This window comes from Lynx canadensis, chromosome A3, assembly GCF_007474595.2.
Source record: "Lynx canadensis isolate LIC74 chromosome A3, mLynCan4.pri.v2, whole genome shotgun sequence".
NCBI classification, from domain to species: Eukaryota; Metazoa; Chordata; class Mammalia; order Carnivora; family Felidae; genus Lynx; species Lynx canadensis.
In genome coordinates this window covers 11895204-11922122 of record NC_044305.1, presented here as the reverse complement: position 1 = coordinate 11922122, position 26919 = coordinate 11895204, and the positions used below count along the sequence as shown (strand labels likewise).

The 26919-nt window shown below is 51.0% G+C and overlaps 1 protein-coding gene across 1 annotated transcript in view; it reads right to left on the bottom strand.

Annotated features, from left to right (window-relative positions):
- KCNB1 (potassium voltage-gated channel subfamily B member 1) overlaps positions 1–23891 on the bottom strand; it is a 91227-nt gene extending 67336 nt beyond the window's left edge. The window contains exon 1 of the mRNA XM_030309433.1: positions 23325–23891. Coding sequence (XP_030165293.1) covers positions 23325–23891 — 567 coding nt within the window. The remainder of the gene's footprint in view (positions 1–23324) is intronic.
- Positions 23892–26919: the final 3028 nt, after the last annotated feature.

Sequence of the window (26919 nt, the reverse complement as noted above, 5' to 3'; positions counted from 1 at the left end):
AAGTAACAATAAAGCGGGGAAGGGAGAAAGAGTGACGCGGTAGAGGTGGCCGTTTAACAATGGACGGTGAGAAACGGGAGAACACCAGCTCTCGAGTTTGGCAGGTTCAGTGTTGAGATCCCAGCCCTGCCAGAGTCTTGGGCAAATGACTGGGTCTCTCTGAGCCTCCGTTTCCTCACCTGCAAAAAGGAGGCTGTTGTGAGGAGGACGGGGCTCGTATGGGCTGCACCTCTGGATAAGGGGCTCTCATGATGAACCCTAAGGCACAGGCAATACGCTTTTAAAGCACACTTTGAGGGCCGCTTCGGTCAGCAGCAACGGAGATCCTTGTGAGAATGTATTTCCACTAGAGACCTCCATTCTGTGATCTGGGGGGAGAGACCTGGGAGTCTGAATTCTGCTCGGGTTTGGGAACCCCTGACCTCTCAGGTTTGGGTGTGGGGTTGGCCCATGGCTGCCTCCCTGATGGAAACTCACAGGGGCCCAAAGGGGAAAGGCACTTAAGGATCCCAGGGCTCAGCCGTGTGCTCCAATGATGCAGATGGGGAACCTGAAGGAAGACCAGAGAAGCTGGGTGACTTGTTCAAGGCCACACAGCTAACGAGCAGCAGAGCTGGGTCTGAGGCGGTTGACGGATGGAGAGAGTTACCAGCTGGTTCAGGTACCGAGCAGTGGGTCCCAGATAGTGGGGGTGGGATCAGTGTGAGGGCTGAACTTCACCCCAGGAACCTGCACTTCCTTCCCATTTGAGAGTGTTAAATGGCCCTCACCGGACGAGAAACAGGATCCTACTCTCCGTTGCACTCTGACCGGCCCAGGGCAGCCCAGTCTCCCAGTGAGCCCCTTCCTGCAGCCCGGTGGACCCTGCCCATGCCAAAGTGGGACACATACCAGCAGCGCTAGAGGCACTGAGATCTGGATTTCTCAGCCTCGCCGTTAGTGGAATCACCTTGGGAGCTTTGAAAAATACCAGACCGTGGGGCCCACCCTAGAGATTCTGATTTAATTGGTCGGGGGGGGGGGGGGGGGACTTGGCATTGGGACTTTCAAAGGTCCTCAGATGGTTCTCATGTGCAGCCGAGACTGGTTTAGCCACACGGGGACAAGACATCAACTCACACTGAGCCAGAGTGAGCAGTGCTAGCTTTTCCGATTCTCCTTCAAACCTTTGGACTCCCTTAAGGGGAAAGTCCACTTTTAAGCTAACGGGATTTTAACACCTGTCTAACACATGTACATCTCCCCTTTTAACCCGAAGAAAGCAGGTGTCAGCCTTCAGCATCGGGCTAGAATTTCACAACATGATTTATAACTAATGGTACCAACTCTTCATGATACCAAATTTCCCCGCAAAACAACTTCATTTCAGTAAAATAAGTGAATTAATGTAGAGAAGAATATTAAGCAAATTCTATTTCGGGTATTTCCCTTGGACCCAGTAGTCTATGACTCAAACTGGTCTCACTTACGTTCTCCTCTGGCCACAAGAATTGGTTCAGAGGTGAGCACGTGACTAAAATGTACCCAGTCAGAACCAATTCTGGAACTTTTGCCGGAATAGCCAGGAAAAAAGGCCTCTCTTTCTGCTGGCCTTGGTGCTTGTAGGATGGAGTCTGGAGAAAAAGTCACTTCAGAGAGGGGAGTAACCTCCTAAGGCCACAGGCACTAGGGCTGGAACTGAGATGTGAACCATGTGCCCAAAGGTAGTACAACTTCCAAATAAACCACATTTCTGGGGGAATTCACTGGGATCCCTCAGAACTTCTGTTACCTGGGTTTAGAGTCTTTATATGCAGCATTTGTTTAAGAAAAATTCAATAGCACCCAAGCAGGTACCTTTAAAAGCTGATAAAAGACACTGTCATTATCTTCAGCACATTCTGAGCACCAGAGAAGATGTGGCTATGTGTAAAGATTTGGGCACCCTTGTTCCTTTCAGGGTTGGATGGTAAGAAACTTCTGGTTGGAGTCTCAGCTAGACATTTCAGACTATCTCACCCACACCCCCCCGAAAGGAGTGTGATGTCTGCCTTCTGCCTACTGTGATAACCTCTGAATCCATCCATCCATCCATCCCTCCCTCCATTTTTCTGTCTGTCCATCCATCTATCCAACACGATTTTACAGAATACTCCTAAGGAGGGAGGCACCGTGCCAGGTGCAGGAGAGACGGGTGAATACATAAACAAGTCAAGCCATCAGGGAGCCCACAGTCCACTCCAAGTGGGGGAGGGCAGGCAGTAATCAGATAATTGCATGCATGAATGTGACATTACAGTGGGAACAAGGCCAAACCAAGGGAGACAGGTAGAACTTTGAAAACCATAACTGGGGATTTGGCCTATTCAGAGATCAGAGAGGGCTTCCTGGATGAAGAAGGCACATTCGATCTGAAAGCTTCAGGATGAGCAGGCAATAACTGGGTGAAGTAGAGAGGAAAAGCATTTCAGGCAGAGGGAACAGAATGTGCAAAGGCCTTTAGTAAGTATGTGATCAGTGTGGCTGCACACAGGAAGCCAGGAGATGAAGTCGGGGGTGAGCGGAGCCTTTTGGACCCCTGGGAGAAGATGTGCCCCCTTTCCTCGCCCCATTTTCCTTCCAGTCAAATGGAAAACTCCCACCTTTCCCCTCCTCCCTCCCTTACATGATAAAGATGTGAAGAAACCAAACACAACGCTGCCCTTATGATTTCTGGGCTTGAGCAGTACAGCAAAGCATACGCGCAACGAGAGGGAGTTTGGGCTGCTTGCGGAGAAAAGGGAGAAGGGAAGAAAGAGAAAGACAAGCAGTCTAGGAGTAAAGCGAAGAAGGGAGGGAAGCTCCAGGAGGAGCGGAGGGCGTGCAGTGGCTCAGTGCCCGGGCTCATATCTGCACCTTTAGCTACATTCTCGCATGTGTCACTCGACCTCTCTGGGCTCAGTTTCCTCATCTGTAAAATGGGGGATAATAACAGTACTTTCCTCATAGGGTGCAGTGAGGGCTGGATGAATTAACGAGTTCACCAGTCTGTCCGTAAAGAGGGACGTAGGAGTGACACGTGGGTGTGATGCGGGTCTTGTCAGAACCCAGTCTGTCTCTAAACTCCTCAGAGTCCCCAGGACAGCTGGAGGGGGACAAGTAGCTGAGGGGACAGAGGGCCCGTGGTGATGAGCTGTATGGGACAAGCTTTGGAAGGCAGCTAAGAAATCTCCTGGGGAGACCAGAACTCCTCCCTTGAGTGAGAGCATCTCATATATGGGGGAAGGGCCAGGTTCTACAGTTTTCTGAGTAAAAAGGAAGGGGCTCTTGCCACCTCCCTCGTAAGAAACCTCTAGTTCAAGGAAGATTATCCCCCACTGTTGAACTTTGGAATCCAAAAGCACTGACCGAGGGGGCTAATGGCAAATTCTTAGAAAAAAATGCCAGGGCCCATCATGAGGGAAATGACATTCAGTTTGGGAAGTCAGGAGGAAGATATTTAAGTGGAGTCATAAAAGATGAGTTAAGGAGACCAAGGGGGCCAGGGTGGGGGGGCTGCAAGATTGTTCTAGTTAGCACAGCATGTGCAAAGGTCCTGAGGTAAGACCCAGAATGGAGTCCTGAGGATCTGAGAAAAGAGATAGGGAGTCATTTAAAGTGTATAATATGAAGGTAGGGGTAGTTCTTATAAGCTCTTAGTGGCCAAATAAGGGCTTTGGAAATTATCCTGAGAGCAATGAGAAATCATGGAGGGGTGAATGCCCCTCCCTCTTGCCACTTCCCCCCATCCCCATCCAAAACCTCTGTACAGATAGAGTGGATGAGACAGGAGGCAGACTGCATGAAATAATATGAGGCTTGAAAAACTCTCTTAAGTATCTGAAGTGGCAACGTTCATTCGGTCAGTCAACAAATATTTATTTAGTGGCTACTATATGCTAGGCACAGTTTTTTTTTTTTAATTTTTTTTTCAACGTTTATTTATTTTTGGGACAAAGAGAGACAGAGCATGAACGGGGGAGGGGCAGAGAGAGAGGGAGACACAGAACCGGAAGCAGGCTCCAGCCTCTGAGCCATCAGCCCAGAGCCCGACGCGGGGGGCTCGAACTCCCGGACCGCGAGATTGTGACCTGGCTGAAGTCGGATGCTTAACCGACTGCGCCACCCAGGCGCCCCTTTTTTTTTTAATATATGAAATTTATTGTCAAATTGGTTTCCATACAACACCCAGTGCTCATCCCAAAAGGTGCCCTCCTCAATACCCATCCCCCACCCTCCCCTCCCTCCCACCCCCCATCAACCCTCAGTTTGTTCTCAGTTTTTAAGAGTCTCTTATGCTTTGGCTCTCTCCCACTCTAACCTCTTTTTTTTTTTTCCTTCCCCTCCCCCATGGGTTTCTGTTAAGTTTCTCAGGATCCACATAAGAGTGAAACCATATGGTATCTGTCTTTCTCTGTATGGCTTATTTCACTTAGCATAACACTCTCCAGTTCCATCTACGTTGCTACAAAGGGCCATATTTCATTCTTTCTCATTGTCAAGTAGTATTCCATTATGTATGTAAACCACAATTTCTTTATCCATTCATCAGTTGATGGACATTTAGGCTCTTTCCACAATTTGGCTATTGTTGAGAGTGCTGCTATGAACATTGGGGTACAAGTGCCCCTATGCATCAGTACTCCTGTATCCCTTGGGTAAATTCCTAGCAGTGCTATTGCTGGGTCATAGGGTAGGTCTATTTTTAATTTTCTGAGGAACCTCCACACTGCTTTCCAGAGCGGCTGCACCAATTTGCATTCCCACCAACAGTGCAAGAGGGTTCCCGTTTCTCCACATCCTCTCCAGCATCTATAGTCTCCTGATTTGTTCATTTTGGCCACTCTGACTGGCGTGAGGTGATATCTGAGTGTGGTTTTGATTTGTATTTCCCTGATAAGGAGCGACGTTGAACATCTTTTCATGTGCCTGTTGGCCATCCGGATGTCTTCTTTAGAGAAGTGTCTATTCATGTTTTCTGCCCATTTCTTCACTGGGTTATTTGTTTTTCGGGTGTGGAGTTTGGTGAGCTCTTTATAGATTTTGGATGCTAGCCCTTTGTCCGATATGTCATTTGCAAATATCTTTCCCCATTCTGTTGGTTGCCTTTTATAGGCACAGTTTTAACACCGAGAAGACGAGAAGACACAAGCAAAACCTGACCGACTCTCTCTCTGATGGAGCTTATAATGTAGCGAGATGAGTCAGATAAACCTAGAATATACCAGGTGGTGAGAGGGGCTTGAAAAAAACTAAGGGATGATAAAGGAATGGAGTGTGAAGGTCGGGGAGGGAGGAGGTGAAGGTCAGAGAGCAGGGCGCGTGAAGGTCGGGGAGGGGTTGTCTAGCATTTACTACGGGATGAGACCTAGCGAGCGACCTGTCCCTGCCAAGCGCCACTGAGTGCCCATCATGTGCACATGCGCACGTGAGTAGGATGTAAAGATGGTTCCCTAGCACCTGTCCACTCCACCGTCAATGAAGCTCCCCGCCCAGGTGGCACTCACAGTGCATTTGTGGGGACCACAGTGACCAGCACACTATTCCACTTCTCCACAGGCTGCCGCCAGCCACGCCTCTCAAGAGCCAGGAAGCCACACGCCCCTGGCATCCTTTCGGACCCTTGCCTGACACCGTTTGCCTTTCTCTGGATCATGGGACAGTGAGATCATCCGGGTTGCCCGCTGCCCCCCACCCCCCACTCCCTTGGGGTTGGTAGGGCTGCTTCCCTGGGCCCGCTCCAGGTCAACCGGCAAGAAAAAGAAGATTAAATGGAGTTGACAACAGGTCAAGGGTCTCTGGCTGGGGAGTCACTGTGCAGCCGCTTTCCTGGGGATCGTGTCACTTCTCACAGTGCCGCCTGAGGGGACGGGCATCAGAAACAGGAAGAGAAAGAGGCGTAAGTAACAAAATCTCACTGGCGAGATGGAGGTTTGGGGACTTTCTGTGGTTTGCATTTCCTCAGGAACTGCTCCCTGGAGGGTGGATGATGAAGCATTAATGACACACGTAAGGGATGAAACCCACAAAATAACGAGTCAGGAACAAGAGTTCTGACTCCAAACATCAGTGTTCTCAGGGCGCCTGCCGGAACGCCAATCATGAGCGCCACTGAGGTGACCTGACCTCGACCTTCAAAATTCAGGCTCTGAACATCAGTTCCAACTTGGAACATCAGCGTTCCGACCTTGCCCGCTAGAGTTTCGATCACGAGTGGCGACACCCTGGCCGTGTACCCCTTGGGTCCAATTACAGATTGAGGATTCTGACAATGGATGGCAGCCTTCCCGCCTTGAATCCCAGAACTGCGACCCTGAATAGCGGTGTTCCAACAACGAACATCACTGCTGTGATCTTGAACATCAGAATTCCAACCCTGGGCACCCCCGTCTCTACCAAGAATTCCCGAATGTTCAAGCTTCCCAGCCTGAATTTGTAAAGCTGACATTACTTTGCAAGGATATAAAGTTTAATTCTACACAATAAACTCTTCCATGGGCCCACAGTCCCTAGAAATAAGCCAAATGCTTGCATAAGGAAGAAAGATGAAAATAACAGTAAGAATAGCACCAGCTCGTGTTGGTTGCACATCAGGCACTTTGCTGAGCACTTTCCATGCTTTTTCTCATTCAGTTCTCTAGACAACCCCATTTTACCGATGACGAAACTGAGGCTAAGATCCAATCCAGTTTGCTGACTTAATATTCAGTGCCTTTTACAGCAACTGCAGTAGCTTTTTCTTCCTGCTCTGGTTGGAGGTTGGGTAGGGGGATGTTGGATCCTATTAGCTAATTAGTTAAGGATTCACCTGTGAATTTCCCTGACTTGGGTTAACATCCACCGGGGGTGACTTGGGTTTTGAAGCCAAGTCCCAGCTGGGTGGGACAGTCATTCATTCAACAAACACTTGCCACCCTGTCTTGTGCTGGACACCAGAGAGTAAGAAACAACACCCGTTGCTTCTGTCCCCCGAGCCCCACCCTCCCCTCTCCCTTCTAGGCGAGAAATGATTCCTCCTTCTCCTTCTAGCCATCAGAAGGCTCAATGCTTCACGGATCAAACGTGGAGCCCTAATGGCTGAAAGTGGTCCACAAGACCACTCTGTCTGGCCCACTCAAATCTTTTAATTTTTAAAAAACTACTTGCCAGCATTAGTAACTTGGGATGTCTCATATGAAAAATAAAATCACTGGGTGGGCCCAGAACCCAGCCCGGAGCTGAACAGCAACTGCCTCTCTTGATGGGCGCATATGCCCCAGTCCCCACCACTCCCTGCTGCCTCCTTGACACTGAGGCTGAGTGTTAACTGTCTTGCTCATTGAACTTGCCCTATTACAGTTCTTCCATCCACCTGCTTCACTTGTTATCACTACCCACCTGGCCCCTGTGGCCATCTGAGTCCGAGGTCCCAGCTCTGGCCTCCGTGTCCCAAGGCAGGGAGCTTGGGGAGGTACTTTTTCCTTGATAGAGTCACCGGGACTGAAGGACTTTCCACACTCCTCACCCCCAGGACTTCGGAGTCTTTCTTCCTAGCAGGCAGGGCCGGCTTCACGGGGGGTGCAGCCTGCATGGTCCCACGGGGCCCTGCGACCAGAAGGGCCCCGAGTTTGGCTGCGTGCTCTGCTGTCGCTGTCTTGAAATGCTTAGGGGTTTTTGCACAAGGGGGACTGCATTTCATCTCGCAGCGCACCCCTCCCGCCACCCTCAGATTCTGCAACCAGCCGGGTCAGCATATCACTCAGTCATTAGGGGCATCCGGTACGCGCGCGCGTGCACGCACACGCGCACGCGCACGCGCACGCACGCGCACTTCTCTAATCTGTCTGGAAAACCACCTCTTTGGATTGGTCTGTTCTCTTAATCACGAGGCCGGCAAGGGTCTCAGACTTTTATGTAGAGGTGGGGGGCATGGGGGCAGCAACCTGGATGGAGAGGGAGGGGGACTAGGGGACTTGCCTTGGGTTGCATTTACACAGAGCTTTATGTAAGATAAAGCTGCCTACCCTCCAGCCACTCCCTGGCACAGGCGTCGTGCGAAGAATTCGGGCAGGCAAGGTGTCATCAGAGGCTTCGTTAGGGCAAGGTTTGGGGTCGACTATCTTTCTTCTCTCCCTCTTGAGAGAAGGAGGCGAAGATGAAAAACAACATCATGAACACAGCACGTGCGCTTGGCCCGGCTCAGTGCTGGCCGCTCCGGCGCGCAGATCTTTCCTGCTTGACGATGCCATACCCATTTCCCAGCTGAGAAAGCTGAGGCCAGAGATGAAGGGTCTGTCTGCCCAGGTTTTCGTAGCTCATATGGGGCAGTGTTGGGATTATGAACCCAAGCGTCCAGAGTTCTTTCCACTTATGTACCAGGGAGGTGGCACAGGTGATGAGGGAAAACACCAGTGAGGAGAAGGGTGTCCGCGCCCAGGTGGCCCTAACTTCAAAATAAAGCAGAGAGACATCCTATCGCGGGAAGAGTGTAAGGGCCATCAGATCCAAACTGGTCATTCAAGGTCAGGGAGGGCCTTTCTGAACAGGTGACATAGGAGCCGAGATCTGAAGGATGAGAAAAGGCAGCTGGTGTTGCAAGATCCGGAGTCAGAGGACCAGAGAGGTTAAGTAATTTGCTCAAGGTCACACAGGTAGCTTGTACCTTCATTCCCTCTGGCCATCCTCCAAAGCCCTCCTGACAAAGCCCCTACTCTGCATCAGGCCCCGAGGCGACTTTAGAATACAGGCCGGCAAACTTTTCCTGTAAATGCTATTGTAACTAAAAGCAGGTTCAGATAATAGGTAAGTGAATGCGGCAGGCGTTCCAGTAGAATTTTATTAATAAAACAAGCAACCCACCTACCCGGCTTCAGAACACAGAAATGAATACAAAACAGTCCTAGATTTTGAGAACTTCCTGCCTTACTCATGGAGATAAGACAAGGTCAGAAGAAAATAGAATAGAATCCAAGAGGAAGGATGCTAAATGGCGCAACAGAGAAAGAACTTGAAGAAAGATTGCTTCTGCAATTCGGGAAGGAAGGAGGTCAAGTACAGGTTCTCAGAAAGGACCATCTGCCCTGTGAGGCCCTCTCTGACCACACCCTCTTGTTCTCTGTCAAAATGCCTTACTTCAGGGGCACCTGGGCGGCTCAGTCGATTAAGTGTCTGACTCCTGGTTTCGGCTCAGGTCATGATCTCACGGTTTGTGAGTTCGAGCCCCGCGTCGGGCTCTGTGCTGACAGCTCGGAGCCTGGAGCCTGCTTTGGATTCCGTGCCTCCCTCTCTCTCTGCCCTTCCCCTGCTAGCGTGCGCGCTCTCTCTCTCTCTCAAAATAAATAAACGTTAAAAAAATTAAAAAAAAAAAAACAGCCCACCTTGCTTCTGTCCTTCGCAGTTGTACACATTATGCTCTGTGATTATTTTCATTTACTTTTTTTTTAATGCATCTCTCTCTCCAGTAGGCTGTAAACTCCATGGCGGCTGTAGATTTGCCAGCTTACGTTTATTTCCCGTCTTGGTAGCAGCACTTAATCTCTCCTTGGGGTGCCATCTCCTTTACTTCCATCTCGGGGTCCCCTCCCAGCTCTAAGATGTGATCCACACTTGGCGAAGTGATTGGCTTAGGGACAGGCCAATGAAAACAGCCCTGGGGTTTTGCTGGATCTATTTGGAAAGAAACTTGCTTCCCACCCCCTCCCCACCCACCATGGAAGCCTGCAGTTGCTGGAGATTATCTTTCCGGCCATGTTACAGCCTGCTGAGAAGCCAGAGCTTAGGGATATCGGAGACTAAGTATTGATGGCATATTTAAGCCCCTGGATCCAGCCCTGCCTGAGGCCATCCCTAACCCAGGACTTTTCAGTTACATTTTTTGCTTAGGTCCGTCTGAGCAGTATACTTGTTACTTGCAACCAAGAGAATCTTAACCAACGGATACACAAGTGCTTCCCAAGCACCCAGCATGGTGCCTAGCACACAGTAACAAGCCCGTGGATGTTTGTCACACAAACAACATTGTGGCATAAAGTTACAAGAGCCAGAGGAGACCAGAATGGAAGCTAACTTTGAATCCAGGAATGGGAGAGGATGACTGAAATTGTGGTCACTATTGGAAACAATAATAAATGATGTGTACGCATATGCACGGCACAGGAGATGGAGGGAAGTCGATCCCTCCAAAGAGACTCTGGGAATTCCAGGCATGAAGAGAAGACGGAAGACAGGGCCAATATCATCGTCCCAGCTCTACCTTCTTTTTGCTCCTCACGTGCCCCTGGCAGGGGAGTCGTGGGCTGCCTCACTGGGGCCCTTGGGTCCACGAGGACTCTACGAGGCAGAGCTGGCCAAGGTGAAGGGCCCCGTGGATCACACAGGCCTTGAACGACTCCAGGATGGGCCCTGGGTAGCAATAAGTGAAACATGATGACCTATTTTTAGAAGCTGTTTGATTCCAGGTCCATTACCTGGTGGATGTGAGTGATGGTGTGGAACTGGCAAACGTAACATTATTCTCGTAGACGGCGTCCGCCTGCCAGGCCACAGCGGGCAATTATGGTGGAGACCAGCCTTGTTGCAGAGCAAAAATGGAACAGTCAGGGCATGAGGAAAACACCTCAAGTGTCTAATTTGATTGTGTCTCCTTGTTGTGAATGAAGGCCAGAGGCCACTTCTTCCTGGCCCAGGAAACATGGGCCTGAGAGTGGGCAGGTAGAGACCAGGAAGGTGGGAGGATACGGAGGAGGTACACCTGAGAGACCCTTGTTTGTAGGGGAGATCCCTCTGACCAATCATCACATGATCACGCAAGTTTCCACACTCATTCACTCAACAAACATTTACTAACACTTAACTTAAGCAAAAATAATAACAACAACCATAGTTAACTTGTACTGAACACTTGCTGAGTGCCCACGACTGCTCTGAGTGCTTCAGATAGAACTGTCAGGGTGCCTGGGGGGCTCAGTCGGTTAAGCGTCCGACTTCGGCTCAGATCATGATCTTAGGGTTCATGGGTTCGAGCCCCGCATCGGACTCTGTGCTGACAGCTCAGAGCCTAGAGCCTGCCTCAGATTCTGTGTCTCCCTCTCTCTCTCTGTCCCTCTCCCACTCATGCTCGGTCTCTCAAAAATAAATAAACATTAAATTTTTTTTTTTTTTTTTTTTTTTTTTTGATAGAACTGTTGTGAGACTCCTCAAATTATGGATCAGGAAGTCAAAGCCCAGAAAAGTTAAGTCATCCTCCCAAGGACACACAGCTTGAATCGTCACTGAGCTGGGATTTGAGTCCGGCCAGTCAGGCTGCAGAGCCTGCTTTTTTAAGCATTCCTGTCTCTCTGTGGGCCAGGCCTGGCATCACATAACAACCCAGAAGCTAACACTTAACAGTGTTTTGTGCGAGGAAGGTATGAACATCAGGTTTTTGGAGAAGGAAGAGAAGCTGTGGGTAGATGAGAGGAAGAAAGGGGACAAGGCAGAAGAATCAGTCTGGCCCAGAGTATGGAGCAGGACTTTTGCATTCTGGGAATGCAAAAAGCTGAGTGCGGTGTGAGTAGAGGGGTCGTGGACAGGGTGTGGGCAGAGTGAATGTGGAGCGGTTGGCTGGAGCCTTGAAGGCCAGGCTAAGGAATTTGGGCTTTATCCTGGGAGTAGTGAGAACCATGGAGGGGTTTTTGGAACGGGGGATGTGAGCAGATTCTATCTGAGAAAGATGCCTCAGGTTCTCTGCAGAGGATGAATTGGAGGAGGAAGGCTGGAGACAGGGAGGCCAGTGTGGAAGTTCAGTGGAAAGGTCAAGTTCCAACAGTGACAGGTCACCCTCTGATCTTATCTCCCCACCTCGCGGGCTGGCTCACTCTGCTTCAGCCACACTGGCCACCTGGCTGTTCCTTGACTGACCCAGACATGCTCCTGCCCCAGGGCCTTAGCACATGCTGTTTTCTCCATCAGGAACACTCTTTCCCCAAAAGTCCACATACCTCCTCCTCTCCTCTTCTGATAGTCTTTATTTAGTTGACATCTTCTTGGTAAGCCCTTTCCTATGCCCCCCCCCCACCCCGGTCAAATACACTCTCTCCTTCCTGCTGACCTTTCTTCATGGCATTTGTTATCAACCAAAATACTACATTATTTGATCTTGTACTCTCATGCAAAATACTCCAGTTTGTATCTCTAAAAGATGAATATTTAAAAAATTTTTTTAACGTTTATTTATTTTTGAGAGAGAGAGAAAGATTCAGAGCACAAGCAGGGGAGGCGCAGGGAGAGAGGGAGGCACAGAATCTGAAGCAGGCTCCAGGCTCTGAGCTGTCAGCACAGAGCATGATGCGGGGCTCGAACCCACTGACTGTGAGATTATGACCTGAAGTCAGACGCTTAACTGACTGAGCCACCCAGGCGCCCCTAAAAGATGAGTATTTTAAAACACAACCACAATAACATGATCATACCTAAAAAATGGCATTAAGTCCTCAATAGCACCAAATATCCAGCCAGTGTTCATCTTTCCCAGTCATTTCATGACTCCTTTTTCACAGTTGCTTTGCTCTGGTCAGTTTCCGTATTTGTTAATGCTTTGAATGGTTTCACTCTCTCCCCTACTAGAATATTAGTGCCATTAGAGCTGGGATCTTTATTTTGTTCTCTGCTGTGTCCCCAGTACCTGGCACAGGGCCCGGCACACAGTAGGTGTTCAACAAATCTTGCTGAATGAACACAGCCAATCATAATCATACAGCTGATACTGATCTTGTGGGCATTACATGTTTCTTACCGTTATTTACCATATTACCTTATCTAATCCTCATAACGTCTTTGTGCAGCAGGGGCTATGATTGGACCCATTTTACAGAAGGGGAAACTGAGCCACGTGGCTCAAGGACTCACAGCTAGAAAATGGCCAGGGCATAAGACCTGAGACACAGACTGGGCGTCCGTGGTTGTTGATGGAGGCTGAGGGTTTATGGCTGCCCAGAAACTGCCCCCACATCCCACATAGTCTTCACAGATTCCTCTGCCCCCACCCTCCCCCACCCAGGCCGCCATCTTCTCTTGCTTGGAACATTGCAACATCCTCCTGGCAGCTGGTCATCCTTTATTTCTGTAAAATGCCCACTTTCCAGGCAACATCCAGGGGGTGGACGTCCACGATGCACAGGACAGCCCCTCACAACAAAGAATTATCCATCTTCAAAGGTCCAAAGTGCTGAGGTTGAGAAACTATGCTCTGGTTGAGAAACCAGAAGTATCCTGCATCCACGCGAGTCAGACTTCCAAAGATGTGTTAGTGATAGCAACGAAAGTCCCAAAGTTGGTACGCCAAATTGCTTTTTTCATCAATTAGTGTGTATTCTCAGTTACCTTTAGGATAACACCTTTCATTCCTTTGACAGACATTTACTGAGTGCCTGCTCTATGGCAGGCACTGTTCTAGGCACTGGGGACACAACAGTGAACAAAACAGACAAAGCTCTGCCCTTTGAAGCTGGTATCCAAGTGGGGAACAGAAAAAGTAATTGCATAATTTAATTAAGTAATTATATGCTATGTCAGGTGGAGAAACATAAAGCAGGAGAGGGGAATGGAGAGTGTTGGGGATACTGTTTTATAGGGTGGTTGGGAATGCCTCGCTAAGATGACATTCGAACTGAGATCTGAAGAGTGTGGGCAGTGAGTCTTACGGCTATCTGCAGGAAGACTACCAGGCAGAAGAAACAGCAAATGCAAAGGCCCTGAGGTGGGAGAGTGGTATGCCTGAGGAATAGCAAAGAGGCCACTGTGGGTAGACTGCAGTGATGGAGAGAGGGAGGGTGGTAGAGAAGGAGGCCAGAAGGACACTGGAAGAGAGAGGAAAGACGCCAGACAAGGGCCCTGGATGATAGGACTTGAGCTTTCTCTCCGAGGGAGATGGGAGCCATGGGAGGATTCTGAGCAGGGGGGTGAGCAGGTCTGACTCAGAAGTTCCTCTGGCTCCATGTGGAGGACAGACTGCGGGGGTGTGGGGAGGTGGGAGCACAGACAGGAAGAGGCTCCTTCAGTGGTTCGGCTAAGAGAGGAGGGGGACCTGAGTCAGGAATGCAGCAGTGGGGCAGTGAGAAGTGGCCGCATTCTGGACAGGTGTCGCTAACACGTGTGTGTGTGTGCGTGCGTGTGTGTGTGTGTGTGTGTGTGTGTGTGTGTGATTGGCATTCCACAAAGCTTTCTTCAGTGGAAAAGGAGAATGGGGGGGCCATGCTGAATGTGTCAGGGACCGTCCCTTATCTCTGTCAACAATTACCCAGACGGCACCTCTCTACATCCCCAGCACGGTGTGCAGAACTCTACATCTGTCAGGACTTCTGACTCTCCTTACCCCAGGGCTCTTCCCGGGAGTCCAAGTCATCTGGAGCCACAAATGGTGCTGGGAAAACTGGACGCTCACGTGCAAAAGGATAAAGTTGGTCCCTTACCTTACACCACACACAAAAATTAACTCAAAGTGTTTCAAAGACCTAAACGTAAGACCTAAAAGTATAAAACTCTTAGAAGAAAAGATAGGTGGAGGACATTGGATTAGGCAAGGACTTCTTCGCTTCGACACCAAAAGCACAGACAACCAGAGAAAAAAATAGACACATAGGACTTCATCAAAATTAAAAACTTAGGTGCATTAAAGGACACAATCACTCAAGGGAAAAGGCAACCTACAGAATGGTAAAAAATATTTGCAGGTAGGGGCGCCTGGGTGGCTTGGTCGGTTAAGCGTCCGACTTCAGCTCAGGTCATGATCTCACGGTCTGTGAGTTCGAGCCCCGCGTCAGGCTCTGTGCTGACAGCTCAGAGCCTGGAGCCTGTTTCAGATTCTGTGTCTCCCTCTCTCTCTGCCCCTCCCCTGTTCATGCTCTGTCTCTCTCTGTCTCAAAAATAAATAAAACGTTAAAAAAAATTAAAAAAAATATTTGCAGATCACACATCTGATAAGGGGTATTATAATACCCAGAATATATGAAGAACTCTACAACTCAACCACCAAACACAAACCACTTGATTAGAAAATAAGGAAATTAGTTGAATAGACATCTCTCCAAAGAACGTGTACAATGGCCAGCAAAGCACACGAAAAGATGCTCCACATCACTCATCGTTAGTGAAATGCAAATCAAAACCACAACGAGATACCACGTCACACCCAAAAGAGTGGCTGTTATCAAAAGAACAGAAAATACCAAGTGTTGGTGAGGACTGGAGAAATTGGAACCCTTGTGCACTGTTGGTGGAAATGCACCATGATGCGACAATATGGCGGTTCCATGGAGGTGATCGAATTACCACACGATCCAGCAATTTCGCTACCGGCTATGTACCCAAAAGAATTAAAAGCAGGGTCTTGAGGAGGTATTTGTACCCCCATGTTCATGGCGGCATTGTTCACGGTAGCCGAAAGGTGGAAGCAAGCCAACCATCCACTGATGGATGAAGGGCTAAACAAAGTATGGCCCGCACATACAATGGAGTATTATTCAGCCCTAAAAGAGGAAGGAAATCCTGACACAGGCTATAACATGGATGAACTGTGAAGACGCTGACCTAAGTGAAATAAACCAGTCATAAAAAGACAAATACAGTATGATTCCATTTATATGAAGTACTTAGAGCAATCACCTTCATAGAGACGGGATGATGATTGCCAGGGGCTGAGGGGTAGGGAATGAATTTAACAGATACAGAGTTTCAGGTTTGCAAGATGAAAAGGTTCTGGAGCCTGGTTGCACAGCAATGTGAATACACTCAACCCTATTCAACTACACACCTAAAAATGGTTAAGAGGGTGAATTTTATGTTATATGTATTTTGCCATAAATAAAGCAAGAAATCATCTGGGGGTTATATTCCTGCTGTGGGGCCCAGGCAGAAGTGATTCTCAAAGCTCAAGGGACGTGGACTTGATCGGTGAAATTACCTACGAAAATAACGCTTAATGCTAACCCTGTGTCTCCAGTGGTCCCATCCAGAAGCCAGGAACACCCCCAAGTCAGGTGGGAGACACCAAATACACCTCTCCCCTCACAGCGTTCTCCCTACGGTGAGAAGGCAAAGCTGGGGGTGGCATCCCTGGGCTCGCTTCTTACTTCCGGAAGGCTATCCACACGGCACAGAGGCCAGACCACGGGCTCCCAGTCAGGGAGTCCCCCTATTCCCTGTGTGACCGTGGGCCAGCCACTTTGCCTCCCGGGGTCTCAGTTTCCATGGCGGCAAGACGAGGGTAATTTTCCCTCCCTCACCGGGTGATGTGGGAATCGGATCTGGTGGGCATGTAATGTTCCTTGCACTGTGCTTGGCTCTCCTCACTGGAAGCCGTGAGTGGTAGCTACGGCTGCCATTGTTTCTCATTTCATCGGGGAGGGACGGGGAAGGGGCCGACACAGCCCGCTGGCCCTGGGTTTTCTTCTTTTAAGACCATCTCCGGTGGGGGTGTTGTCGTAAGAGGCCTTTCTGGCCCGCAAGACAATACTAGGACACTGATGAAGAAACATTTCCCACAGATCTTTGGCTCGCTCCCCCAGGACCAGATCCGAAGTCAGGGATCCAAGCACAAGCAGCTTATGTGGGAAGGGATCCCAGAAAACCCTGGTAGGGGAGAGGGGACGTGAGACGGGGAAGGGAAAGAAGCAAACTGGGTGTATTGTCAAGCAAGGAACTACTTACTGTAGGCACCTGGAGCTTAATTCTTCTCAGGAACTCTGGGGCCCAGTGTAGACCATCCAGTGCTGAGTTATACCCCCCTCCAGGGTGAGGGAACTGGAGTGTTTGCAACCTTCCCCCATCAGGCAGCAGTTGAGGGCTGCTCTGGGTGGGGCATCAGGTCCCTGTCTTTACTGGACTCCACCGGCCAGAGGGAGCCTCTAAGGCAAAGAACAGTAGGTGCTGGTGGCTGGGAGTTGGGCTAGTGGCCCCGAAATGCTAAGAGCTAAAAGGATCTGGGTAAGACCCGCATGGCCTCTATCAGGGCTGAGTCCCGACGGCCCCTCTTGCTGTTGAGCAAGTTATAGAACTTCACCTTACCATGAGCATGTACCATTTTAAAGGAAGAACAACTCTTTGAAAAGGAGCTTATTTATCCGGCAGGATCGTCAGGAGGATGAAATGAGACAATGACAATTAAAAGCAAAACAAAACGAAACCCCCCGACAGTTACTGAATGCTTTCTCTGTGCCAGACCCTATTCGAAGTGCTTTGCGCGCAGTAACCCATTTAATTTGGTAGCAATTCAAGGAGACAGGCACTGTTACTGCCCTCATTTTATGAGCGAAGGACCCAGGGCACAGAGAAGCACAGCGTTTCGTCCCAAGTCACACGGTTAGTGAGTGAAGGAACCAAACTTTGAACCTGGGCAATCCAGCTCTAAAATCAGGGCTCCCATCCATGATACTATTAAGTCTAGGAAGTACACAACATGCTGGGTATGGAGTTGGTGTTTATTATTCTCTTTCAGTTAATGAAGCTTCGGCCAAACGTTCATTTGGCCAACACTTTCCTTCCTAAGCATTTTCACATTTTCACATCTTGTAGCCTTTCAAAACCCCCGGGACACCCACTGCCAAGGTGCGAATGGAAAGATCTTTGAGCCTTGATGAGGGTACCAGTGAGGTCAGAAAGGCCTGGAAACGGTCCCTGACCTTTCACCAGCTCGAGGCAGGACCCAGGCTAGTTGAAGCATCCTCCGTGTTTCCTTGTATCAAAAGGGGGTACGGCATTTCTGAAGCCCGACTTCAATGCCTTACATCCACTATCTTACTTAATCCCTCGGGCAACCCCATGAGGTGGGTTTTATTATCATCCTCATCTACCGATTAGAAAACGGAAGCTACGGTTGCTGGGGATTCTGGATCTCTGCAATTTCGTCTCCAAGGAATAAATACAGACATCTAGAACCTCAGCCGGACGACTTAATGATAATACATGAAGCCCCCTGGCTCAGGTCAAGAAAGCAGAAGCATCATCACATTAGAGGCATGAAGTCCCAAAGGGGCAGGCAGTGACCCGGCAATTAACAACACTGTAATAGGAGAGGTTGCCAACCAGGGGTGTAGCAGGTATAGAGGAATTCCGTGATAACGTTAATAATAATCACTGTTGTCATTTATCGAATGCTGACCACGTGCCAGGCACTTTATGCAGCTTATCTCCTCACGGCCCTCTGAGGTGGGCTCCCTTATAATTCCCATTTCCTAGATGAGGAAACTGAGTCACAGAAGGAAAGGAACTTCCAAGGTCATATTACTGGCAAGCCATGGAGTTGAGACAGAATCACATCTGCTGGACCCCAGAGATGATTCTTTTTCTTCTTTTTTTTTTAGATTTTATTTTTATGTAATCTCTACACCCGAAGTGGGGCTCGAACCTACAACCCTGAGATCAAGAGCTGCACGCTCCCCGGACAGAGCCAGCCAGGTCCCGCCCCCACCCTTTCACCTGAGATGATTCTTAAGCAAATCTGTGGTGGGCAAAATACTGATCACTGCCATTACATAAAGACCATTCCTGCTTTTGAATATAATAATATATAATGATGATTATTCACACATATAAAGTACTTTCCACTTGCAAATTATATTCACATCTGAAATCTCACTGAGTCATCAAAACAGCCCAAGAGGTGGGCATGGCTATAACTACCGTTTGGCCGATGAGCTTACTGAAGCTCTGACAGCTTGAAAGGTCTACCCAAGATTCCAGGATTAAGAAACGCAGGCTGGGGTCCAGACCAAGCTGGGTTCAAACCCTGGTCCAAACCCCATTTTCATTCCTTCAACAAATATTCGCTGAGCATTTGCTTATGTGAGTTCTAGCAAATGACTTCACCTCTCAGAGCCTCCATTTACTCTCTGTGAAAGAATCTGTTTAAAAAAATTTTTTTAATATTTATTTTTGAGAGAGAGAGAGTGTGAGTGGGAGAAGAGCAGAGAGAGCCAGAGACACAGAATTCGAGGCAGGCTCCAGGCTGTGAGCTGTCAGCACAGAGCCCAACACAGGGCTCGAACTCACAGACCGCAAAAACGTGATCTGAGCTGAAGTCAGACACCCAACTGACTGAGCCACCCAGGTGCCCCTGAGTCTTAATACCCCTCATCAAAGCCATTCTTTCCCGCATCTGAAAATGCCACACTTGCTTCCCCCAGGCTTCCTTGCAGTGAGAACATGAGCGTGTGACCAGATCGTGGCCAATAGGATGTGAAAAGAAGTCTCATAGAGCCTCCTGGGAAAGGTTTGCCTCTCAGAGAAAAGGTGGTACACGGGAGGAAATATCCCTCTTCACTGGGTGGATCTCATGGGCCTACATTAGCCCTCTTGTGACATGAGGCATCCAGCCTGAGGACCAAGCCAGCTGGAGGACTCTAGATTCTAGAATCCTGATGGCATCATGGAGCCATTAACCAGAAACCAGCTACCTTGGAGCTTTCTGTTATGTGAGAACCTTCCCTCTTGTAGAGGCCACTTTGAGTCTTCTATTTTATTACTTGCAGTCCAAATTGGCAGATTATCTGATAGGATTGTTGAAGGGATTTCAATGAGATAGGACATATAAAGTACCTCTAATCAGTAGCCAATCTGGAAATCAGGAAATTATCTCAGACTGAGATATATGCCGTGAGACTATTCCAGGGAGGGCAGACACTCCTGGCCTCGCAAATTATTTCCCTCTTGCTCTCCTGCTAAGAAAAGCCTGTAGAGTTTTCCGAGAAAGCAGAAACCCAGTGGTGGCCCAGGACCACAGCCCTGTCGCTCCAACGGGGCTGACCCCAGCTTCCCAACAAGAATCAATCACGTTGCCTTTTGCCTAATGGATTTTGATTCCCACGCCCCTGACGGTGAAGGCTAGGGCCTGTGCTTTGGCTTGCCTCCCATTGCCGAACATGCCATCAATTATTAACAGCGTCAGCTCTGTCTTCCAGTACTGCTATCAGAAGGAAATAGTTTGTCGCAACTCAGCCCACCTGGTCATAGAGAAGGGACTGCACTCATTATTTATAGCAAAAAAGCCCCACCTACTCCTACGCGCCCTGTGCTAAATCTTGACAAACATGATTTCTTGATGACCCTGCAAGGTGGGCCTTTTAGCTCCAATTTATAGGTGGAAGGCTAGGGTTTACGGAGGCGAAGAACCCACGTGAGGCCCGAAACTGGGGAGGTGATGCGGCTGGGCCCAGACCCCTGGTCTGTCCTTGCTCTAAACACATGAGGTAAGGTTGTTTCTGTATCTCACAACCACCTGGGAATGATCCTTCATTTGACCATCTCCTTCTGTGGTCTCCAAGAAATTTCCATAGGCTTTACTGTTCTGACAAGCAAGACAACCAAGTGGGGGGATGGACGGGGTGGGATGGGCAAAGTGCAGACAACTGAAGGAGGCCAGAGGCCCGGGAAGCTGGGCCGCAGGCAGGCAGTGAGGGAGGAGAGACAGAGCCCCCAAACCTGAGACACCCTGACTGACGGATTGCTTGATTCATTCATTCACTCATTCCACATGTAGTTATTTGGAGCTCCTCTGCACCAGGTACCTTGATGGGTGCCGGGAACAGAGCAGCAAATACAACTCGTGGCACTCACACTCGAGGGGGAGAAAGGAAAGGAAGCAAATGCAATTTCAGATGGTGCTTAAAGCCTATGCAGGAAAGACCCCGAGTGAGGTCGCAGAGAGTAAGGAGGAGGAGGCTGTTTTGGACTGGAGTTAGGAAAAGTCTCTCTGCGGAGGGGTTATTTGGACAGGGACCTGCTCAAATGAGGAATGAGGAGAAGCAGCTGGCCACGGGACAAGTTGGGGAAGAGCACTGTAGGCAGCAGGAATAGCAAATGCAAAAGTCCTGAGGAAGGCTAAAGCCTGCCCTGTTTCAGGAATAGCAAGGAAGCCAGTGGGTCTGGAGCCCAGTGAATGACAGGAGATTGAACAGGTGAATTCAGAGAGGACGTGGGGACCGATTCAGTAGCGTCTGGTACGCCATGGTGGAGGGAGTGGATTTTATTCAGAGTGTTGTGGGAAATCTCTGGAGGATTTCAAGCAGATGAATAATGTGATCCAATTTATATGTTGAAAAGCTCACTCTGGCTGCTGTGTGGGCAACGGATCGCAGGGGGCAAAAGTGGAAGCGGGGAGACTAGGGAGGAGTCTGTGGCATTAAATCATTATGGAAAGAACAAGGTCTTCAAAATCACACTTGGGTTTGAACTTCTGGCTACTCCTGTTTGCTTGCTGTGTGACCTCAGGCAAGTTATCCAACCTCTCTGAACCTATTTGTGAAAGCTGGGATAACAACAGAGAGCTGGTGTAAGGATTAATTGTGTTGTTACATTTCGTACACAGTAAAATATTTGATCAATGGTGGTCAGGATTTCTGCTGAGGATCAGTGAGCCTGCCTGCCTCCCCATCTCAGTTCTGCCTGAAGAATATCCTAGACTGTCCATCTGCCAGGAATGTGAGCTGACAGCCTGAGCCTGGGATCACGGAGAGGTCATGAAGCTCGTCCCTGCGAGCGGATTAACCCGAGGGCAAGATGAGGCTGTTTATTGCCAGACGGCGTCTTTTGCAAGCCTGAGCTCCCCTATCTTGCTGCCAGACTCCAACCCAAACACGGTCCTTTGCCTGCTTCTTCTGTGGGAGGGCGACTCGACCCCCGTGGCCCCTCAGTCTCATGTCTTAGGGACAGGACAGGGAGGGGGAAGAGTCATGTTTGGACCTAAATAGGGTGTGTGTAGGAAGAACCCATGTCAGGCCTGGAAATAGCAAAGTAACTCTGCTGATCCTAAGCCGGTTAAGGGTGAGTGACGGTCTTAAGAGGGAGGTTTTTTGGACACGAAACCTAGGGCAGGATTATGGTCAGAGGCAGCCCACAGAAGAAGAAACCAGGCCTAGAAATCTCTACTTAGGGTTGCCAGGGAAGAGAGAAAACCTTCAGGCCTCCCTCCACGACCCTACCAGCCACCTCCTCTTGCATTCCTTCTCAGAGGCCTCTTCCTGGGCAGCCAGATCTAGTAAAAGGACCCAGCCTTGCAGGTGGATCTTCAGCAATGGGCTACCTAAGCCAGGGGAATCCCACAGGGAGAGGCCAGGCCGGGCAGGAGGCAACCTGAGCAAATACGCAAATACGTGATGCTGATATATATGCTTCCTCCTGCCTTTTTCTTTTTGCCACGAATACATTTACCTACCTGCTCACCTCCACCCCCACCCTCCTCTTGGCCCCACTCTTCGAAAGTGAGTTACGTCCAACATATCTTTCCCAAAGTGGTCTTCCTGGATTTCAACATCAACACTTCTCTTTTCTGGCTCCCTCCGGGCCTCCCGCAACCTCTTTCAGAGTGCTGAGCACACTGTGTTGTCATTCGTTCCCGACGCCCTGCCTGTTGGCCACCTGAAGACAGGCCCCATCTCTCCGAGCCATTCCCAGAAGCCAGCACAACACAAAGAAGCCGCTCATCAACCAGTGACCCCCTTCCCTGGCCTGTCCCCCCACCCCAAGTCTTCCTCAGTCTGTTACAGCCTCTGCCTTTACCCAACAGCACACTGGTCCGCTCAGTGTGACTGAAGCCTGTCTGTCTCCTTCTGCTTCATTTTCCACATTGCCTCATTTTTCTCTCTCATTTCAAAATTTACATCCTCTTCCGACAGCCCAAGCATCTTTACAAGCTGCACCAAATCATTCTTGGAATAAGCTCACCAAACAAACAAACAAAGAAAGAACAAACCAGGGGTGACCCTTCGCCCACAAGCATCCACAGCCAGCTGCATTCGTCATGCAGGCACGCACCCACCCCTGAGACTCTTTGCCTCATTTTCCTTACTTATGTTAAAACTGCCTGACAGTATTCCAGTGTCCTCCACGCATGTGTAAGCTGCTTTCATTCCTTCCTTGGGGCAAAGTGGGGTCATGAATACAGGAATAAGTATTAGAATCGCAGGTGACCACCCCCCCCTCCAGTCTGGGTCTAGGACTCCACAAGGGAGCACTGTGTATACAGACCACACTCTGCTCCATCCCAGCAAGGCTTTCGCGCCGCTCTGTGCTTTCTTATTTACAGCGCCCACCCCTTTGCTGTGGATTTTTTAATGCCTCCACAAATCCTTGTCTCCCACCAAGTCGAGGTATTGAATAATGAAGGGATGAGGTCACCAATGCAAATAGGAACAGTCCGAAGGGGCTGGTCCTCATCTCCGAGGCCTGGGCCATAGCCCCTCCCCTTTCTGGTCTCATTTGGGAACTAAACCAGAGGACCCTCCCCCCCCCCCCCCCCAACACACACACCAGGCCGTGGTCCTCGATCTGGAGACACAAGCAGAGCCACCGATGCGATCTCCCGCAGATCCCAGACTCACCTTGGCAGCCACGGAAGAATTGGGCTTCTCCAGGAGGTCCCAGAGCTTTTTCCTCTTCTCTGCACAGCACGTGTTATCGAACTCCTCCCCCTCTCGCTCCCTCAGGGTCTCTGCCTCCCGCTTGAGCTCCTCGTTCATCTGCTCCTTTTTCTGGTGGTAGCGCGCCTGGCAGCAGGACTCCAGGTAGATTTCATCGATGCCCCAGTAGTCGAGTTCTTGGCTGAAGCTCAGCGCGCACATCTCCTCCATCATGTGCAGCCGCCCGGTGCGGTAGAAGTTGAGGATGGAGGTGAAGGCGCCTGGATGGCGGTCGAAGAAGTATTCGTTGTCGTCGAGGCTGTAGTCGTCGCATACCTCGAGCAGCGAGTCGTGCGTGTTGCAGTCGCGCAGCTTGCCCAGCCGCGTGCGGGGCAGGCGGTCCAGGGTGCGCCAGAGCACCTCGTGCGCCAGACCCCCGACGTTGAGGCGGACGCGCCGTGAGCACGCCTTGCTGCGCACGATCTCCATGGGCTCGGGCGGCAGCGAGCTGGCGGAGCGGGAGCCATGCTTCGTCATGCCCGCCGGCATCGCTGGTCCGGCTGCCCCCGCCCCCCCTGCCCCCCCAGGCCGCTGTCACTGGACGGCAAGGCCGGCCGCCGCGGGGGAGGGGGGCAGGGAGCGCTGTGGGCTGCTGGGGGTGCAGGGGGCCGCGCGGGCGCGCGTCACGGCCGTCTTCTCACCTCCATCCCGACCGCTGCAAGGCAGGAAGCGGACGCGGGTCAGCAAACAGAGAGCTGGGCGCGGCCCCTCCCCACCCCTCCACCGGGACCCCAAGCGGCCTTGACCTTCCCGGTGCTTAAGCGGCTCAGGGGGTGGGGTGGGGGTGGGGGGGTGCAGAAAGGCTTGGCGCTGTCCCTCCCGCCGGTGCTGAAGTCCGCCCCACCCCATGGGTGGAGGGAGGGGCCGCTCTTCGGGGCGGGGAGAGGGCCCCCAAGAGACGCTCAGGGGACCCGGGAGGCCCCACCCCGGGGTTCTGCGGCCCAGGCCCGACCCAGCCGCCCGGGGCGCTGTCCTCCCCTTCGAGTGCTGAAACTCTCTTCTTTCCGGGTCTCCCCGTCGAGTCCCGAACCAGGCCCCGCAATGGGCAGAGAGGGGCGCTGCATGAAAAACTTTTTTTTTTTTTTTTAGATTTCTCATCTATTCCTTCCCCCCGCTCCGAAATAATTAGAATTTGAGCTCTGGGGTGGGGGTGGGGGGTGGCAGCGGGTTTGCTTTTTCTAAACCTTGAAAGCTTTGGGGGAATTTTTTGGTGGGGGTCCAGTTGCCCACCTGTCGGGGGTCATCACAACAGATGGGGTGGTCAAGACCGCGTCGCTGTTCCGGAGCGACCCCGCTCCCTAAACCACGGGAGCGTCTCTTGAGGTCGCTCTGAAGATGCCAAACCGAGATCTGCAAAGGAGTCCCGCCCCTCCCTCTGTGCCCCCTACCCCACCGCAGGAGGGCTCCATTCTTCCTTTCCTCCTTCCCCCCACCCCTCCTCCTCCTCGCTCCTCTCCAGCGATGGCTTTTTATAACTCCGGGTTCTGCGCCTTTCCCGGGGCTTGGAAGGGAAGGGGTGGGGGAGGTGGGAGGCGGGGAAAGGAGCTGAATTTTCTGGCCTTTTCAAAACGTGCCCTCCTCCCGCCGCGCGCTAGTGATTTCGGGGGCAGTCCTGAGCCCCCCCAGCATATGAGCCTGACGCCCTCTCCCCTTGCGTCTCCCCAGGCCCCAACCCTTGCCCGAGGACCCCTCCCCCCCGACACACACACACACACACACACACAACCCCCCCTCCCCGGTCTGAAGCCGCGGAGCCCGGGTAGACCAACAGGCCGAGCCGCGGCAGGCGAGCCCCCTTTCGATGTCCCCCCCCCCCCGTGTCCCCGCCGCTGGCCTCGAGCCTCAACACTCACCCCCAGGGCGGCCGCTTCCCGGGGCCAGGGACCGCGCATCGCCCCGGCCGCCCGGGCGCCCCCGCCCGCGGGCAGCGGCGGACCCGGGGCCGGGCCGGGCCCGGCCTACGCCGGCCGGGCAGGCAACGCGCTAGGGCTGCAGGCGCCGCGGGGCCGGGCGCCCTCTCCGAGGTTGGGGGCGCGGGCGAACGCTGGGTGCGCGGGTGGCAGGTCCGCGGTCGGGCGGCGCCTCGCTCCTGCTTCTGCTCCGGCGGCGGCGGCGGCGGCGGCTGCTTGAGCGAGATCAACAAGTCGGGGCTGAGCTTCGGCTCCGCGCTGATTCTGTCCCGCACTTCGGAGCGCCCGGAGTCTGGCACAGAGGCGGGACGGCGCCACCTGCGGGTCGGAAGCGTGAGCACCGCTTAACTCCTGCCTGCCCGGCCCAGCCTCCAGGTGAAGCTGGGGGCGGGCTGGGGCTTTGGGCGAAGCAGATGCACCTGGCGGTCCGGCCCTTCCCACCTGGGCTGCCTTCCCTGGCTGAGTCGCAATCCCTCCATCCTTTGTCAGGTCAACAACGTGGGGGTGCGTGCCTTCTATGTGCTAGGCACTAGGATCAACGTCTGAGAAACAGCTGTGAACCAAACACAAACGTTCGGCCCTGGTAGAACTGGCTGGAGACAGATGAAAAACAAGAAAGTCAAGTAGCAATATGTCAGGCAGTGATAAGCGCTGAGAGGGTAAGGAAGCAGAGGAGAGGGATAGAGGCAGGGGTGGGGTGGGGGCAGACTGCAATTTTAAATAGCCCTTGCTTTCACGAGCTTCCATGCTAGTTGCTAAAATCTAATTCCAGAATGGAATTCTGGGTCCTAGTGGAGGAAGACGGACAATGAAATACATCAACAAATAAATATGCAATGTGGCAGCTGGTGATAATCACTAAGGTGAAAAGTAAAGTAGGGTGAGAGGAAGAGAGAGTGAGGGGTCAGCTGATTTACATAGCCTGGTGATTCATTCATTTATTCATGTTACCTTGGGCATCTGGTTTTTGAGAACGTCCTGTGTGCCTGGCCCTGTGCCAGGCTCAGCAAAGGAAGCATCCTCCCTTGGATCTCCCGTCCAGTGGAGGAGACAGAATCCATCAAATAATCTCCAGAAATGAATGTAGAACCAAAGGATTTACCTGAAGAGATGAGCAAAGCTTCCCTAAAAGACAAAAACTGACTAAAGCCATAGGGCCCCTTCCCCTCTCTGGCTCTTCCCTTCATTTCTTAAACGAAGGGATTCGTTTCCATAGTGTTGTGCATAATATTACTATATTTTTAAAATTTGTTTACTTCTCATCACCTCCATCATCATGAGCCTTGTCCAAGGTGTCATCATTTTGTGGGTAGAGGCCCAGGTGCACAGGATGGACGGACAGCCACACAGATAATTTTCTAGCTCTACATGTCAATAGTGGCAAGGCTGAGAAACCCTAGATTAATTTAGCAGAAGGCAAAGGTATTCGCTGGTCTGGAAACGCTATTCTCTCAACCAATAATTAGTGAGCATCTACTATATGCCAAACGCTACTCGAGACACTGGAGATACAGTGAGAAGAATAAAACGGGCAGACCCTGTGTTCATGGACTTATATTCTGGTGGGGAATACAGTTAATAAACAAGCTAAATAAAGAAACCAGATC